A 19,950-nucleotide genomic window follows, 5' to 3' on the forward strand; every position below is an offset into this window, starting at 1 on the left:
AGTTCACCAAGAGAAGTAAAAGTATTTCAAAATACAAGGTTAGGGGTAAATAACCTAAAGGTTCCACTTTATATTCAGATAAATCTATTTGAAAGATGTATTTCCATATTTAAGAAGTCTTTTAAAATTAAAGAGGCTGTGGAAATAAAATATTTTGGATGTTTAGAAATTTTTTAAAGTAGAAATTAAAAACACTGTAACCTATAAAACAATAAATTAACCAATAAAATATAAGTAAAGAATATTCAAAATAGGATTACAGTCAGTTAAAGTCAAACAGATTTTTAAACAAAAACCAAATACAACTAGAGAGGAAACCAATCCGAAGATAATATAAAATTAGAAAACTACACAGGTAATTCAATGAACAAATTAAACAGGATGAGACTAAACAAGTGATTGTACTAAGAGAAAAACACATCAGTGGTTATGCTTTTCAACTATAGACACTTCGTATATTAAACTAAAAGAAATGTGAAATTTCATTCATAAATTGGTACTTGATAAACTCATGGTAATTAAATTATATGATAAATGAGGCATGCTAATCATGAATTTATAATAAAACAGAAATGACTTGGGAATGTTGGTCCTAATTTGGCAGTTCTGTTCCCTGCTGTCATTACAATGTCATTTCATGGCTATAACGACAATGCCTCAAATTTTTTTGTGCCAAAGAACTATGAAAAAACAAAACAAAACAAAACAAAAAACCCAAGAAGCTCAAATGTTTTCGTAAATGACCCTGAGTTAATTAGAAAAATCTGCACCCTTACCAGTTATTCATCTCACGTGTCAGCTCTCATTAAATTAGAAAAAAAAATAATTTCAAAGTTAAGAAATCCTATGGTTAAAACTTTTAAACTGGGATCAAGTGGGCACATTCCTACATTTCTGTATGATGTCATACCAAACACTTCACAGCTGAATTTGAATTTGCAAGAGTATGAATGACTTATCAATATAAGAAGTATCTGATCTAACACTGATTTTTTTCTCTGTAGGCTAACTGTGCTGGGAACAGGTGGCCCTGCTTTCAATTATGGAGGGTTAGCATGCCAGTGTGAGGCCTGGATTAGTTCACCTTCTCACGGGGAATTTTCCTCGGTTGGGAATGGATTTATTATGGCTTCACACATGGAATAGAGCTCATGTCAGCTGAGGGCAGTGACACATCATATGATTCAAATTAACCTGCTGTGGACTGTTCCGCAGGGCTTAGATTGTGTATTAAAATGACGACATTTTAAAAACAGCTTGAAAGAAACCAGGATTGCTGAACTGAAAAGGTTCCAATTTGTTCCAACTAATCTATCACCTGCTGGAGATATTATTCTAGTGGGTTTCTGGTAGCTGCTGTTTTCCAGGTTTCTCCAAGCCACTGACCTTGCTAATGGGTACAATTGTTGCCTCTGAAGGAAAGACATGGGGGTTTGGGAGCTTTGAAGGAGTTTTTGATATAGAAGTTTGGACCTACCATTTGCCTAAGATGATATTACATGAACAAAGGAAATAAAGGAATACTCACTAATTCTGAATTATGTTTCCAAACACAAATGCTAAAGAACAGAATTTGTATCACCTTGTTTGGAAAAAATAATCCCTAAAAAATGAATCTGAAAGGCTAACTTCCAGAATTGTTCACACTTTTTGTTTGAAGAAAATGTAAGGTGATGCAGTTATAGTCAGTATTTCCTCTACCTTTCAGGGTCATCACTTTTATTGTTACCATAACCTAAATTTAAAAGTAAGACAGAACAGATTTAGCAGTAAGACATTCTCTGGAATGATACTTAAATAGATAGGCATACAGATTAAAAACCTAATGGTAGAAAATATTTCTAAGGCTAACAATGACAATTTTACATTAAAAATTACAAGTATTATTTGTAATGCCTTTATTTGTGATTTTTAAAAATGTTCCAAGGGAAGGGGACAGTATTGGGGAGTATTATAAAGTTTGTTCTCTCAGTCTCAGCATAAATCATATTCTCTTACTTAAAGTCTGGAAAACAGAAAATTTTTTTGAGTTGCCTGAAATTAATAAAATGATAAACTCATATGGCAAAAATGTTTTAATGTGTCTTGTTATGTCCATTTAATTAATCTTACTATTTGCTCTAGCTTTTTGATTTTTAAATTACAGAGTAACATTCTTGCTATGTAGTGAGAGAGTGCATTCTGTGGAATAACACCTACTTATCTGCTCTGACAAATTGTTTACAGTAAGAAAATTTTTGTCTAAGACAGTAAATTTTGGAGTTCAAGGATGTTAGATTAGTGTTTTAGAAGAAATCCCAAAGAGCTGATATATTATTCAAACTAATCTTTCCTTAAATACAAAGAAAATATAAATACTTTTGGTTAAAATGTTTTAGATGTGAAGAACTTAAATCACTCATTGTACATTATGTTCAATTTTTGACAACAAAAGTACCATGTTTAAGACAACTTCTTTCTTTGTATCATTCCTCTCTCCTGTATCCCCAAATTTCTGGAGTTTGGTGCTCAAAGACTGTGACTGATGCTCTTGAGAAAATGTAATTTGTGTGCGTGTGTGTGTGTGTATGTGTGTGTAATATTTTAAAAAGAATTTTAATAAGAGTCACATAAAATCTTGCTACAAAAAGTATAGTCCCCAGATCAATATCACTCACTTCACCTGAGAGCTTGTTAGAAACATAGACTTTCAAGCCCTACCTTCTAGAACCATTAGATCACCATTTCCATTTTTAACAAATTCCTCAGAGATGCTTCATATGCAGACTCAAGTTTGAGAAGCACTGCTGTAAAATAACTATTTCAATTCAATAACTTAAAAGTGTGAATCTCCAAATATAGTATCATCATTATTAAAAGGACACGAAATAAAATATGGTGTATATCTACTTCCCAGCTGTGAAAAGTATCCTAAGAAACACAAAAGTATAATTACTTTAAAAATCACATTTCTGCTACTTAGTCATATTAAATGATAAAATTAAAATGTATAATTTTTCATTATATATAGGCATTTCTTCTAAAACTAAGTTTTTTGGTTGCATTTGAAAATATGGTGCTATCTACCCTCAACTTGCAGACTCCATCCCTTTTACAAACAAATCAAACAAATGTAAACTACAAGTGAACTTTTTAGCCAAACTGAAAGACTGCCTGAAAACAAATGAAACCTGCAACTAAAACTGAGAAATAAGAAGTAAATCCAAGTTTCCCTTCCTTTCCTCTATGATCTAATGACACGTTCTTACCCTAAAACTGTTCAGTCTTTGACACATGAACCACTCTGAAACCAAGAAATGTTCTGCAATTGACAATATAAAAGAAAACTGAATCATAGTTTCAATGGCAGTTTTTTTTTCTTTCTTCTTAGTGATACATAAAATGTTTTTTCTTACAATTGATGATGGTTCAGTTTCAATGAAATGTGGTACTTCACACTTCATACTTACTGACTGAGTGCTAGGAACCACTCTTCCAATCCACTTACCACCTCACCCCACAGGCTTCTTCCAACACTCTGAAGACACCCTTGCAGTGCTTAATCAGTTTCTTACTTTCCTTCTATTCTTTAAAACCATGTCTAGATATTTATCATGAAGCAATTCTTTATAGCAGCACTGGTGATATGTGCTTAATCAGAAGTGGGGCCCAATGAAAGGGTCAGTGCCGGTGGTTTTAGGCTCTGCACAGTCCAGATATCATGACTGACCGCCTTCTGTGTGGTACACAGTAAGTGCACTGTTAGGCCATGAAACACACACTCAACAAGGTCCACACGTGGATATTTTTCTTCATCCAAATCCATGCCTTACAGAGCTGTTGCTGGAGTCTTAAGAGAGTGTAACATCATTGTTCGAAATTCCTATTGAAATTCCTAATGAGGAAACTAATATTCCTTTGATGGCTAACATATTCTGAAGTACTATAAATATAATGAAAGCAAAATGAAAATACAGGAATTCTGTTAATAAAAATAAATGATACTACACTGAGGGGAATACTAATAGAAGACGAGGAGGAATGTAAGATGAAAAGAACAGAAAAAGAAAAAGAGCAGGGCAAGGATAAGGAGAAAAAGAAGAAAAATCTCTAATTATGTTAAAATTAGTGTGGGACAGATGTTCAGAATAGTGTTTGGAGTTATAAAGGCCTAGATTTTTGAATGGCTCTTCTATTGCTGGCATTTTACGTCACTTTCCTTAGTGGTAGCTTCCTTATTCAGAAAATAGGGATAATTGTAGTACCTACTCCTGGGTCTTTATGGGTGTGTAAAGCACACTTTGATATCTTTAGCTGTCTAAAACTGAGTAATACGTCTCAAGCACTCTGTTAAACATCTTAAGTAAGTAGACCCAACTAATTAATCTACATATGCTATCTTAGTAATGTATATCATATATCCCATCCATCTATCCATTCACTTTTTTCTCTTTAAATACAGGTAAGAAAACCGAGGCACAGAAGATAACAGCAATTGCTTAAGATTACACAACTAATTAATAGAAAAAGCAGAAATAAAATATCAAGTCTTTAGCTTCCAGTCAATTATTCCTTAATCAAAAAACATTTGTCAGACTTTTTTATATCTCTAGAATGGGCAGCCTGAAGGTAGTACCCTTCTGGAAAACAAATCAACCACTCATTTTTGGCAGGGAATGTCAAAATTATTATATGCATGTTAGTATAGTCACATGGAAAAAAATGGAGACCCTTTTGAATTAAGAGTTTCTTACCTGGTCCATTAAGAAAGTCTTTAATCTGCAGCGTTACAAGGGAGGGTGGGATACCACTTTTGCTGTCTGCTTCTCCAGGTACTGTCTGTAGCCACACAGTGTTGTAATCAAGGGCCTCAGGCAGTGTTTTCCCAGGATCTAGAGGGACAAAATAGAAATTGAAAACATCAGTTACAATACAGACATCTCATTTTGGTGTATGAGTTTGAGTTGATAAACAGGTGAAAAAATGGTTAAATAGCTACGTGTATCTTTCATTGTTTCCTTTATTTGTATACTACAGTGTACAAGTATTGTACTAAACAAGATCAACTGCTGTACAAAGTGGGATGATGAAATACCGTTTTCCACAACAAGGTCAAAGAGAAAAAGACACTTCAAGTCTTTTATCATCTGAGTGAAGCAAAGTTTCTGTACTGTGAGTTGCTGACTCCTAACAGTTTAATAGTTATATTTTTAGAAGAACATGATGTTGGAAACAAATTAAAGAAAAAGGGCAACCTTGTCAGCTTAAAAAAAAAAGGGCATACATATTCAAAGATGCAGTGGATTAGTACTACTTAGGGGTTATTTGATCTGTTTTAGAGTTTTACTGACATTACAATCACTTTTTACTACAAGGCTTTTGAAGTTAACTTCAGTAGCTTTCCCATAACCTTCTCTAATGATAAAAATTGGTCAATCTTTTACAAGGTTCAATTAGACTAAAACTTAGGGTTTTTTTTTTGTTTGTTTTGATTTTGTTTAATACTATGCATGTTTTTTACTTTTTCTGGTTGATACTGTGTATTTTTTAAAAGTATATTTTGGCTATTGGTGATAGCAAACTTAATTTGCTTTTTAATGCTTAGAAATCCACAGTTTTTATTGAAATAGCTCTTTAAATAAGACTGCTGTATCTTGGCATACAGTGTAGCAGGCTTTTAAAAAAACTTCTAAATATTCGCAGTTTTTCTTTAGTTTCAAGATTGTTTTACTCTCTGTGTTTTAATGGCCTCTGAATGTCAATTTTATAGGGATGTTCTTGCCATAGAGCCCATCTATTCCATTTTCAGTCTATTTGAAATGTGTTATTAAAGTGTTATTTATTTTAGCTTTTATTGATTGGACTGCTTTCAAGAATAGCATTTACATACAGTGTATTATATTCAACATATGGTTATATAGTATTACTGTCATATGTGAACTGGGCATATAAATTCTGCCTTGGAATTTGTATTTCTTGACCTTATCATGTGATCCTTATGAAATTTGGCACATATGAACCTTTATGTGATTTCAAAGAAAATACTGAAAGCAATTGATCATGACGTTAGATCTATGTGGTAAAGATCAAACACTCAGCTAGTGCATTCTTCTCTTTTTATATGATCAGTGAATTTAAAACTGAGAATATGAATAGTATACGCATTACATAGTAAGACTATACTATTCTCTCTTTTAAATGCAGTGGTCAGGTCTGGTGAATGGATAATAGAAATCTGTTGCTATAGGCTCTACACTCTGTGTAGGATCTATGTAAACCTACCAGAAGCTGAGTGTTTATTTCTAGGATTGCCCCTATCTAGGAGTCACTAAAAGTGGTTTTATCAAGTAAGAGGTACTTGCAAGATCTATGAGAGGAGATATTTTTCACATTATGAGAAAACAACTGAGAGAAAATATTATCTGAGAGAGAAAACACAGATGTGATATAAATAACAATAAATAATGAATAGACATGAATTAAGCTGAGATAGAAAGGTGAATAAGATAAAAAACTGGGAGGTAAAACTTAAGTAGAACAAGTACCAGGAAATGCATATTCTAAATTATATGGAATTAGGAAAACTGTCATACTTGTCGCATTTAAAAAACACAACCCATTTTCTATCTTTTTTAGGGATAAGGATTCTGAGTAGCAGGGCAATATACACTATGGGAATGTAAGTACATTGATTGTTATATCCTACATCATCAACAATAAGATGCCAAAATTACAAAACAAAAGTCTCATATACAGTATATGACATATAAAACTTTTGTCAAAGGAGAGCATGAATAAAGTAAAAAGTCAAACAGCCAACAAAAGATAAAATTGCAACATAAGTGACAGTGACAAGAAGGAGATATCACTAATATATAGAGCTCACATAATCCATATAAACACAAGTAGAAAAACCTGTGGTGTAGAGAATAAGCAATTAAAAATGGCATATAAACATTTGGAAATTGAAACATTAAAAGATACTGGTTTTAGCAATAATCAAATAAAAATTCTTAAAATAAGGTAGACATTTTCACCTGTAAAACAATTGATAATGCCTGTATTGATTTATGATGAGATGTCTCCTCTAATCCAATAGTGGAAGGCCTTTTTGGAGGGTAATTTTCTAGTACGTGACAGATTTTAAATGTGTATATTATTTGATGCAGTAAAATCAAAGAAAACAATCAATCAGGTAAGTACACACACACCCACACACACACACACTCATATACACACATAGTCAACTGTAGAAGAGTTCAACATTTTTCTACTTTTTTTTTCTTACTGATTTGTAGGAACAAATATTTCCTATTAGTAGGCTGACTATCTTTCAACTGTATTCTGATACTTTTTTTGATATGCATACTTTTAAAAAATAGATATAGTAAAATATTCTATAGACTTTGACTTTATGAATTTATTCCTACATATATATATGTGTATATACACACATGTGTATATATGTGTGTGTCTTATAGTTTTTTGAAGATTTTTAAGTTTTTAATTTCCTTTAACTATTTAATCCTTCTGGAGAGCACTGCTTTATGAAAAACAGGAAAAATCTGTTTAGCCTCACTGTTAAATGGGGATTTAAAAATTAAAATGATAAACTCAAGCTTGCATTCATGAGATCAGATAAAAAGATTGATGATGATATCCTGTATAAAGGGTGAAGGAGGAGAAATGGATCCTCCATGTGTGCACATGTAATATTTCTGTATGAACAGGAAGTTGGTTGAGAATGACTGCTCATCAAAATTCAAAATTGTTATGCCCATGGCATCAGAAAGGTCATCTATAAGGAATCTAACTTTAAAAACTACTTAAGAATACATAGATAAATGTCCAAAGGAGTTGACTGTAGCATCATTTGGAATATTAAAAATCTGGGAAAATAAAATTAAATATCCATCTACAGAGAAATAGTAAAATAAACTAGGACTAAGTTATGAATACTGCAGAGAATATTTTATGCTGCTGATAAAAAGAATAGCGAGAATCTCATGTACTGATACAGAAGACCTTCAAAGTACTTGTTCAGTGATTAAAAGAAATAACTAGGACAGCAGATTTAGTAAATATGAATATTAGAAAACCTGTATGTATAAAATATTCAGGAATCACTCTAACAAAATAGGTAAAAGATCTATACAATGAAAATTACAGAACACTAAAGAAAGAAATTGAAGAAGACTTTAGAAGATAGAAAGACTTCCCATGCTCCTGGATAGGCAGAATTAATATCATCAAAATGGTCATACTATCAAAAGTGTTAAACAGATTTAATGCAATTCCAATTAAAATCCCAATGACATTCTTCACAGAACCAGAACAAGGAATCATGAAGTTCATTTGGAAAATTAAAAAACCAGAATAGCCAAAGCAATCCTTAGCAAGAAGAGTGAAGCAGGAGACATCACCAGACCTTAAACTATTCTACAGAGCAATCATAACAAAAACAGCATGGTACTGGCACCAAACAGACACACAGACCAATGGTACAGAATAGAAGAGACCCAGAGACAAGCCCACAGAAATACAATTATCTTGTACTAGACAAAGGTGCCAAAAACATTCACTGGAGAAAAGATAACCTATTCAATAAATGGTGCTGGGAAAATTAGAAATTCACATGTAACAAAATGAAATTAAACCCCTATGTCTCACCCTGCACAAAACTCAACTCAAAGTGAATCAAAGACTCAGGCACTAAAACAGATAATTTGTGCCTAAAAGAAAAAAAAGTCGGCCCAAATCTTCACCATGTCAGCTTAGGATCTGACTTCCTTAACAAAACTCCTAGAGCACAAGAAGTAAACTCATGGATCAATAAGTGGGATGGATTCAAACTAAAAAACTTCTTCTCAGAAAAAGGAACAATCAATAACATGAAGAGAGAGCCTACAGATTGGGAGAAAATCTTTACCACATGCACCTTTATCTCCAGGATATATAAAGAACTCAAAAAACTGAACACCAAAAAAACCAAATAACCCAATAAATAAATGGGCTAAGGAACTGAACAGACACTTTACACAGGAAGAAATACAATAATCAACAAATATATGAAAAAATGTTCCGCATCTCTAGCAATTAGAGAAATGCAAATCTACTCTAAGATTTCATCTCACCCCAGTCAGCATGGCAATTATCAAGAATACAAGCAACAATACATGTTGACGAGAATGTGGGGAAAAGGTACACTCATACATTACTAGTGAGAATGCAAACTGGCGCAACCATTATGGAAAGCAGTATGGAGATTCCTCAGAAAACTTGGAATGGAACTACGATTTGACCCAGTTATCCTACTCATCCGTTTATACCTAAAGGACAAATCAGCATATTACAGAGATGTAGTCACATCAATGTTTATAGCAACTCAATTCACAATAGCTAAACTATGGAACCAACTGAGATGCCCTTCAACAGAAGACTAGATTAAAAAATGTGATATATATATGAAGGAATATTACTCATTCTTGAAGAATGAAATGATGGCATTTGCTGGTAAATGGATGGAGCTGGATAATATCATGCTAAGCGAAATAAGACAATCCCCAAAAACCAAACCAAAGGCTGAATGATACGCAGATGCTAATTCACAATGGGTGGGGCTAGGGAATGAATAGTTACTTTAGATTAGGTAGAGGTGAGTGAGTGAAGGGAGGGGAGGGGCTATGGGGATGGGAAGGATAGTAGAATGAATTGGACATTATTACCCTATGTACATATATAACTATGTGACTGGTGGGATACATCATGTATAGCCAGAAAAATGAGAAATTATATTCCTGCATATATGATGTATCTGCCTATAGTCTTGGCAATTAGCTAAATCAGCAGTAGCAGAACAGTATGTTAGAATCCCAGAGAAACTGCTAAAGTTCTAAAAGCACCATTTAGTCCCTATGCTCTACCAGCCAGATGCTAAAGAAGATGACTTCTAGACTTCTTGGACTCTCTTCAATTTAACTTCCCCTTAACTCCATCTTCAGGGCTAAAAATGAGTCATGTTCACATTTCTCAGGGTCCATATACCTGGGAAAGCACCAGATCAATTAAGATTAAAGGAGCTTGTAAATATAATATAAGCAAAGTGACAAAGACTGCTGTTTCATATTGGAAGTTCCTTCCAACTTCTCTATACTTAGGAAACAGTTAATTTATTCACGAGGGGGAAGCTCTCAAAAAAGAATAAACTCCACTTAATGTGGATGGGCACATTTACACCGTTGTCCTAAAGCCAAGGAAACAGGAGGTTTCATCTTAGGAAGAGTAAGAGGGTGGGAAATGGATCAGATAAATGGTAAATTGCTCATAGCCATAAACCTTGCTCAAGATGGGTTAGAATTCACTTTTAAAAGACACTGTTGTTGACCAAGTTGTAATGTTTCCTTTTAGCCTGACCTGGCCCCTCAAAGAAAATCATGTCACAAAGAATACCTAAAGAGAAAATTGAGAGCCTCAGTTTAGTTCCCAGATTAATCAAAGTATTGAGTTTCATAAGGATTTGATCAAGATTGTATTACTCATATTGGTAGGTGACTTTACTCTTCTTCAGAAAAATTTTCATTTCACTGACCTGCATGGGACAAATTTCATAGAATCTGATAAAACTGTCTTTTCAAATGCTGTGAACTATTATTTTTAAACCTTGGCAGACATCTGCAGAGTTAAGTATATATTTGCTTACCATTGGAATGCACAAAATACAACATAATTCAGTTCAGACAACTCAAAATAAAGCTTTGAAAATGAACTCACTTATGTTCTTTTAATTTTCTACATATCAAAAATTTTGTTTCTCAAACTCACATAGAACAGATGAATGGGACCAATTTTTAAGCCTTACTATTATTATGCTGCTCTGTTCCACTATATGTCCTGCCATATATGGAACAGAGCAGCATAATATGTATATATGTATTTTTTTTTCATAACAAAGCTAAACTTTTACTAAGTTACTAAAAAAATGTTTTTCCCTCCAGATTTCAGTGGTAATTTCCTCATTATGAGAATGATAAAGGTTTAGCTCAATGATAGAATGTTCACCAGCTCATATAAGGCCCTGAGTTCAATCCCCTGAATCATACTTCCCCCAACTGATGTAATACTGAATATAAAATGATGTTAAATTGCTTTTATACTGGATAATTCTAAGAAATACCCATCATAGATACAATTCCTTTTTTTTTTACTTTTATGTTATACATAAAGAACTTTAAATTTTAAAAAGCCAAGTGCCATGAAAATCTGTTTATTTCAAAGTTTAACTTTTATAGAAAGGACTAAGGTGGAATTCTAAGTCAACATCATTTCTCTCCTCACACTCCCCTCTCTTCTCTACATGGTTACTTTCATCAATCATAGGCCTATTGTGGAGGTGAAAGTCTATGTCTCTTTGTGCTTTCTCTTGACTTAAAGAGTACCTCTGCAAAGGAACTGGTTGAGAAATGGCACAAAAAGAAGTCAGTCCAATAGTTATTTTCTCTGGCAGTTCCAGGCAAAGTTTTTTGTGTGGGAGATGTGTGACTATAGTCACAATAATATTTTGTTTTCCTTGGCTCAATTTCCTTAGGCTACCCTTATTTTTTACATTTCTGTGGAAATGAGTGCTAACTTAAATATGAAGTACTATTGAGGAAACTAAAATTTCCTATGGAAGAAAGTTCTTGCAAACCTGTGCACTTACAAAAGTCCAATCACATTTAGGGGATGAGTGCTGAAAATTATCTTTCTTTTCTTTCTTTTTTTTTTTTTTATAATTTTAGTTGCAGATGGACAAAACACCTTCATTCCATTTATTTATATGTGGTGCTGAGGATCAAATTGAGCGCCCCACACATACCAGGCAAGTGCTCCACCACTGAGCCACAACCCTGGCCCTCTCTTTCTTTCCTAACACAGGGTCTATGTTGCCCAGGCTGTCCTCCTGCTTCTGCTTCCTGAGTAGCTGTGACTATACTGGGCATGCCACCACAACCAGTTTAACCACATTTTCTTCAGCAACCAAATAACCTGTCACCCTATTGCATGCATTGACCTTCTAATGCATGAATCTGTTCTTGTAATTTTGGGTAATATCTTGCGCAATATTATCAACTCATGAAATGACACCATGCTTTACCTCCTAATCTTACTGATGCAGTTAGCATTACTAATGACATATAATTAAAATCAATGTTTTTCCTAAACTATTACTATCATAGATTCAAAATTCAGTAACATTTTGCTTTGATGCCATATTGCATTGCACTGACTGACTTTTCTAATAGTAGCACATAATAAAAACATCACAAATTCCTCAGACGTGCAATAAAACAAATGCTTGTGTGATATGGCATTGCAAATAGCTTCAAGATTTACTTCTGTCTCCATTTTTATCACCTCCAGAAAGTCCAAAAGCTCTACTGTGATTTTTCTTAGAGAAATAACAGACGTATACATTTTTATTCACTTTTTTTGGTGAAGTCTTCAATGAAGTATTATACAAATTTTAAGTGTATTCTAGTGCATTATAGCTAATAAGACCAGGCCTGTCCTAGGCTGCCTCAGAATCAAGGTGGTGCCTACACCAGTTTGGGGAGACTATTTCTTTTTGGTCTGTGGTATACTGGGCTGTCATATTCATGAAACAGCATTTAAATGACTTTCAATGAGCTCTTGAGTAAATAACTGGAAGGTGATATGATACTGTCCTATAGAAGAGATTTGAGAAATAATTTGCTAATGACTCAGGACTCACAGGACTCACTGAGCACAGTTTAACTTTCAATGGTGCTTTCCTATATGTTGTTCTGTGTGAGAGTTTTAACGTGGGAGAAAGTATGGGGTAATGGAAAGAACACGGAATTGGGAGTAGTCGGATTTGGGTATAAGTCCTGATCCCTTTAACTGGGTAAATTCAATTTTATTGAATTATTCCCAAAGTGGGGAAAATAAAAAAAAATTGTGAGACTGTTGAGAATACTATATTAGATAATGTATGCAACGTGCTTGTATGACTCTTGTCAGGGAATTCAAGAGTTACCATTTTGTTTCTTTTTTTTTTATTGTAAACAAATGGGATACATGTTGTTTCTCTGTTTGTACATGGCGTAAAGGCATACCATTTGTGTAATCATAAATTTACATAGGGTAATGCTGTTTGATTCATTTTGATATTTTTTTCCCTTCCCCCCCACCCCTCCCACCCCTCTTTTCCCTCTATACAGTACTTCCTTCCTCCATTCTTGTCCCCACCATTTTGTTTCTTATATCTGAGCTCTAAACAAAATGAGTATATATGTTTGTAAGGTATGTCATTCAAGGGCATACTGTTCCTGGTTTAAAAAGGTTTCTTTTTTCCTTTTATCTCCCATCTAAAATAAGAGACAAATAATAGAAAGGTAAAAAATATAAAAAAGCTTTGATCATTAGTAGAAATTATACTATTTTTGTCTTAAAAATTGTTAAAAATAGTATTAATTACTAAGGTTTCAAATAATAGTCAACGTATTTGACCTCCCTATTAGTACTGTTGACTGAGAAGAAATCTCACTCCACTTTGGTTCTGATGACTGTCAACATTCAACATTATATCCTTACTTCCTTTCCTATTCCTTAGAAGTATTTGGTCTATATGTAAATCAAGGAAGTAAATAATCAGCAAGCCAAAATAGTCTGTTTTCTATTTTCTAAACTGGACATGAGAGTAGTATCTGGGTATATCAACCTTTATACAAAGAAGACCCTGAAATGAGACTTGACAGTAATTTTCAAGTAAACACAGTGAGTGTGGAAGAATTTCAGTTTTACAGGCTAGGCAGAGTAGAATGGAAGAAAATACCTAAGAAGGCATCAGGATAAATAGGTCAGCACTTCAAGATTGCTTGCTTTCCCTCTCTCTCAATTCTTGGAAAAAAAAAAAAAAAAAGATGTTCGGTGATGGTAGTTCAGTTTAATCCTTTTATGTCTAGCTCAAAATAGACAAAGGTGTTTCTTAAAAGAACTTGCAGAAAATGTAAAGGAAAGCATTTTGTAAGACCTATCATACTAGATCTGTTTGCTTCTATCTATGGAATTAATATTGTTAAAGCTTCTAAGGGAACTTAATCAGAAACCATGACTATGCTTGGTCTTGGCTAGGCTCAGTGGCTCAAAGTACAACCCCCCTGCAATAAATGAACCCACTACCAGAACAGTCACTCTTGATCCCTAGAAATGTAAAAGACAAATCTACAAGCTCTAAGTTTCTCGTGTCTTTCTATATTTATTTCATGATTCATAGTTACTGGTTACCCTTTTCTTTTTTCAAAGTAGCCACAGAAGCAAATGTAGTACATGAGGCTCCTATTATACCTTAAAGTTAAATTATGAAGAATCCTAGATCCACAAAACACCATAATAACTCAATTCATGGAAGCAGAATTGTCCATGAAAGCAATTCTACACTGTTCTGGATGCACCAGAGCATCATCTCTTTCTGAATATCCAGACATGTGGCAAACTTCATAGCACTATTTTCTATGCTCTGCTGTTCTGCACCTTCTCTGCACCTGGTAAGATGTGACAGGAAAGGAAAAGAGATTTACTGGCTTGAAATATCAGGTCTGCTGCACATAGGTACAGAAGAGATTATAACGGCTGTTGGGATGTTTGACATTGAGTGTCCACTGGATCTTAAACTTTTAGAACCAAGATTTCCATATCCCATGATATTATGAAGTTGTGGTAAACATAATTTAATGTCTATACAATATAGAGAATATACCAGAGTGTATTGTTAAGACATTTGATTGTACCTTGTTTTTCACTGTTATAAATAATGCTAGGATTAAGTATTTTTATAGTAAAGCAATTTAATTTATCTTCCTGTAATTCCTGAAGTAGAATTATAAGATAAAAGAATATAAATATTTTATGGTTCTTAAAATTTAAATTGGTTTATGGTAAGATTTTCTTCCTTCTTTTCTACTTCCCACCCTCCCTCTTTCTCTCTCTTCTTCCTTCTTTTATTATAAAGCATATTCTTTACTTTTAAAAATATTTTTAGTTGGATATAACCTTTATTTTATTTATTTATTTTTATGTGGTGCTGAGGATCAAATCCTGTGCCTTACACATATTATGCAAGTGCTCTTCCACTGAGCCAAAACCCCAGCCCTAAGCATATTCTTTCTACTTAATGATGTCAATTGGTGAATGCTGTGTGAAATATCAATTCAACAAATCCCTTTTAGTTTGTCCTATTTTGTGATATTCTTGATCACGTTCCTATTTGGTTGTTTTCATGTTAAAGTCTAATGTGGGTTTCAAATATTTTACAGAATACTAAAATTCAGTGCAATTAAAATGCAGTCCTGCAAAGAACATGTAGTCACATACCCAAGGAAGATTAACTTAATGCCAACCGTCAACATCTTGTCTACTCTAAGCAAAGTCTGAAATCTGTAAAAGTAAAGTCAGTTCAGAGTCAGAAATGGTGCTGCACCTGTATAATCCCAGTGATTTGGGAGGGTGAAGCGGGAGGGTCATAAGTTTGAGGCTAGCCTCAGCAACTTAGCAAGACCTTGTCTCAAAATACAAAATAAAAAAGAACTAGTGATTTGGCTCAGTGGTAAAAAGTGTTCCTGGGTTCAATCCCTAGTACCCATAAATAAATAAATAAATAAATGAAGTCAATTCAGAGTCTTCAAATGATTCTCCCCATTTTTCCATTCATTTTAAGTAAATGTTGATGATCAAAATAGGTATCACAAAGGCCAGGTGATCAATCATGTCCAAAAAATTGAGTCCATTAGTTTCTCCCTTCTACTGCTAATAATAACAGAAGTCTTAATTTACAGCCGAATAGTGCTTTACATTTCCAAAGCATTTCATAAATATTATCTCATTTGGAACTCGGATAAAACCATTTCAGTACAAAGACCAGATATTATACCCATTTTAGAGATAAGGAAACTAAAGCACTAAGAAATACATCTGTATCAAACCAAAAATTAAAAGTCAAGGTTTCTGATTTCCTTTCCAATATCTTTCTCCATGTAACATTAATTCCCCCTGATGACTGGGCCATTTCTTATTTAACCTTTTCACCACCTTTCTCTCTCAGTGATGCATGCCTGCCTCTCATTTAAGAGATCTACTTACTTGCAGATGCCTGTCAAAGTAAGAATTTCAATCTCACATTATTTTCCAAGAAGAAATGTTTCTAGCAGCTAAATTTTCAGATAAATGTTAAGTTGTGATCATTATGACATTAAAGTCACAGGTTAATTCTAAGCCTTTCCAGGGACATTAACAAAACCTTTAATTCTAAAGAGACAGGTAATTTGATCCTTAAAGTCACAATAACTAAATGAAATCAAGATATGATTTATGAGGTGTAAAAAGCTAGTTTATGATTTTTTCAACTGTTAGTTTACTCAAATGTCTTTGGCATATTTTCTGCAGTTCTATTCATGAAAGGGTAAAACAGTCAATTACTATAACTGAAAAATTTCACATTACACAATAGTTATAAATACACCTAAATGATGTTAATTTCTTAGCTAGGTACAACCAGTATTTTAAATAGGTTTAAAGAGATAATACCCAATTAAAATACAACAATATTAATATTTATTGAACCCTGTATAGTACACTTAACTAAGAGCTTCACACACCATTTAATCCTTGTAACAAGTCTAGGAGGTTGCTACTAGTATTACTCCCATATTATAGATAGTAAAACTAAGGAGTAGAAATTAAAATAATTTGTCCGAGGTCATACAGTTGTAAATAGCAGAGCTGGGATCAGAACTCAGGACTCATTCATTATCTCCAAATCTAGAGCTCTTCTTGGACTCCATTTCCTGTCTTTCTCTTAAATGGACATAACAGCATATCTGCAACATTTATGAAACTTTAAAATGCAGAAAATATCCCACACTGGAGATGTTATATTTTAGATATTACTCTCCAACAAAGAAGTGTATTATTGCCTGCTTTTTTAATTATGATACAGTCTAATTAACTTCTGCATTTTAATCTAGCTGATGTTTTAAAAGTTACAATCAGGTAAAGAAGTTGCAAGAGGGAAGTTATTATTTTCAACTGGTTTCTTTGTTAGAAACCAACACATTAACGTGTCATAAGACACTGGACTGACTGTACACCCAGAAGTATGGTGGTGAGTTGAGTTCCTTCAGAAAGACTGAAACCTTCAACCGCACAGATGGCACAGTCGTTACTTCAAAAACAAACAAAAAGTCCTACACAAATAAGAAGAAAAACGACATTCTGAGGTTGCCTTGGGCTGCATAGTTAGGTTATGAGGCAATTTCAAATCTGGACTCCATTACCTTAAACAAAACAAATACCAATTTTTAAATATTTATAAACACAACTAATACGATTATGTTAAAAACAACTACATACATCTTTATTTAAATGAGAATCGCCAATAATACAGCTGCTACACATAAAGGTACTGGCAGAAGATCTCATTTCTGCTAGAGGCTGCTCCAGGTGGGAAGGGCATGGAAAAGACCATTGCCATACTATTTTAATATTTTTAAAGACCTCTTAACTTACAGACATATTATTTACTTAGACTAGATGGAAAGTCATTTGAAGTTGATCATTATTAATAGTAAAAAAAAAAAATTTAGGCTGATAATTTAGGTGTTTACTCTGCCAGTCTTTAAGGAAAGAAAATACAGTGCTGTATATACTTAAAGATATAGTTAGTATAATTTAGGATCACTATAAATTATGCAGATTGGGAATTATACTTTACTAATAATTTTGAAATAAGTAATTGTTATTTTATTTCACATCAGCATTCTAAAGTAGATGTAGTTATAGATTACATTTGTCAGCTATTATGGGAAGAACTCATAGGATTTAGGTTTTATATGTATTATATATAATATACACAAAAATTTAATTATACATAAATCATATACTTTTCAGTCACGTGTTGGGGAAGGCAGGTTAACAAGAAAGGCAATTTCACACCACATTTCCTCCTATAAATGGATTTTATAATATATGAAAGGAAAGCCCTTAGGAATGCATAGGAAGAACACCATTGCCACCCTTTGAGTATTTGGGCATGTTCTTTGCTTAGTGGTGACATGGGCAGAATCAAGTTAATGCTGACAACTCCCTAAGAGCAGTAATTATTCATTTATAATATATCTAACTGAACTGTGCTCACAGATGCAAAGATATACATGTATCAGTTTTGGAGGAAATCCTGTATTAAGTTTCTTGAAAACCAGGTATTGGAAAATGGACTAAAAAATATTATTTTAAAACTGGAGAATTCCTGGTGTCAGTCCTAATGGCACAAGTTTACTGCTGCCTAACCCTTATAACCCAAAACACTATAAAAAATACAAAAAAGCCAATAAATACCTGAGAGCTCTGAAAAGGAAGTAAGAACAACACAAATTGGGAAAGGAAGTCAAATTTATGGACATAACACATAGGGTAGTGAGTTTTCTGTTTGCTTTGTTTTTGCTTTTGCTTTTTTCCCTTATAACTGACTTGAGAGTGAGTCCTAAGTTGTGGTACACAGTAATGACCACATTCCCTGTCATTTAAAATCCCTGTAGTTTGAAGGATATGAAGAAACCTGCTACTTTTTTTTTTCTTTTTTCTCTTCTTTTTTTTTGCCAAGAATGTGTGTGTGTGTGTGTGTGTGTGTGTGTGTGTAGAAAGAGTGATGGCCATATAGTGGTGGTGGTGAAACAGGCACATAAGACTTTAAACAGCTATTACAACTGTATTTCATGAGGTAAATGTGAACACACCTGAAATGACTGGAAATCCAGAAGTTTTCAACAGAGAGGCTACCAAAAATTAAATAAATAAATAAGTACATAAATAAATAGTTTAGAGCTGAAAAATTCAGTAAAAATTATCCAATCTGAAGAATGGGGTGGGGGGTATTAAAAAGTTTTAGAGATCAGTAAGGATAATATTAAAATTAACAATGAAGTCCCAGAAGTAGAGGAACAAGAAAGTGGTTTAAAAAAAAAATCTGAATAATGGCCAAGAAGTTTTCAAATTTAATAAAACCAAAACCACAAATATACAGAGTCAAGAAGCTCAGAGAACCCAAAAAACAAAGCAAACAAACAAAAAAATCAAAAAAATCAGAAGTTTTGCTGAAAAAGAATTGTAAAAGGAAGTTCTTAGGGACATGTACCAGAGGGAAACTTGGAACTTTAGGAATGAAGGAAGAGCAATGGACATGGTAAGTATCTAGGAACATAAGAGATTACATTTTGCTCCTTTTTTTTTTTTTTTTTTGGTTTTCTTTTTTTATAGTAAGATTACTGAGGCAAAGATCAAGCTCTTATCTGGTAGGACTTTCAATGTATGTTGATGTAGCATATAGGGCAATTAGAACATAAATGGGAGACAATAAAGGAATCTAGAACATTGTCAGGCTTCTACATTTTCCTTGAAGTGATAAAACATTACCTCTAAGTTTTTGGCATCTATAGTGTAATCCCTGGAGCAACCATTAGACTATATTACGAAGAAATATGGTTGAAAAGCAAATAAATTAAATAGAATATTTAAGAAATCCTGTATTGCAGTTAGAGCTGAATCTACTATTAATATAAAATTCATTAAAGATCAGTCCTCTGTATCTAAGAAGTTTTCCTTAAACCATCCCAATACAATTGATACTAGCTTTTCTAAATTTCCTCCCCAGAAGAAGTTACAGTTCTTACTTAACTCTCCTAAAGTAATTCACAGCACTCCATTTTATGAAGATCTAAATTCTGCTAAACCTCCATCAATTATGAATAAAATTATTAATGAAGTGAGGTATCTTAAGGCAACTGGGTCTTATTTATTACTGGTTCCTCAGCATCTTGCACATATTTGATAAGAGGCAGGTGTTCTAACGGAATAAGTGATCATTCAAAAAGATTATCTGAATGTAAACCTAAAAGCAAGGGCTAAGAGGTTCATTATAAG

General features: G+C 33.3%; 1 protein-coding gene across 4 annotated transcripts in view; it reads right to left on the reverse strand.

The window, feature by feature from the left end:
* The window catches only part of Vps13b (vacuolar protein sorting 13 homolog B), an 829,431-nt gene that overhangs the window by 167,146 nt on the left and 642,335 nt on the right, over positions 1–19,950 (reverse strand). For all 4 annotated transcript variants that reach the window (XM_047551787.1, XM_047551802.1, XM_047551778.1 and 1 more), the window contains exon 35: positions 4,734–4,871. In XM_047551787.1, the coding sequence (XP_047407743.1) occupies positions 4,734–4,871 (138 nt within the window). The remainder of the gene's footprint in view (positions 1–4,733; positions 4,872–19,950) is intronic.

The sequence above is a fragment of the Sciurus carolinensis genome, chromosome 1, assembly GCF_902686445.1.
Source record: "Sciurus carolinensis chromosome 1, mSciCar1.2, whole genome shotgun sequence".
Taxonomy (NCBI): Eukaryota; Metazoa; Chordata; class Mammalia; order Rodentia; family Sciuridae; genus Sciurus; species Sciurus carolinensis.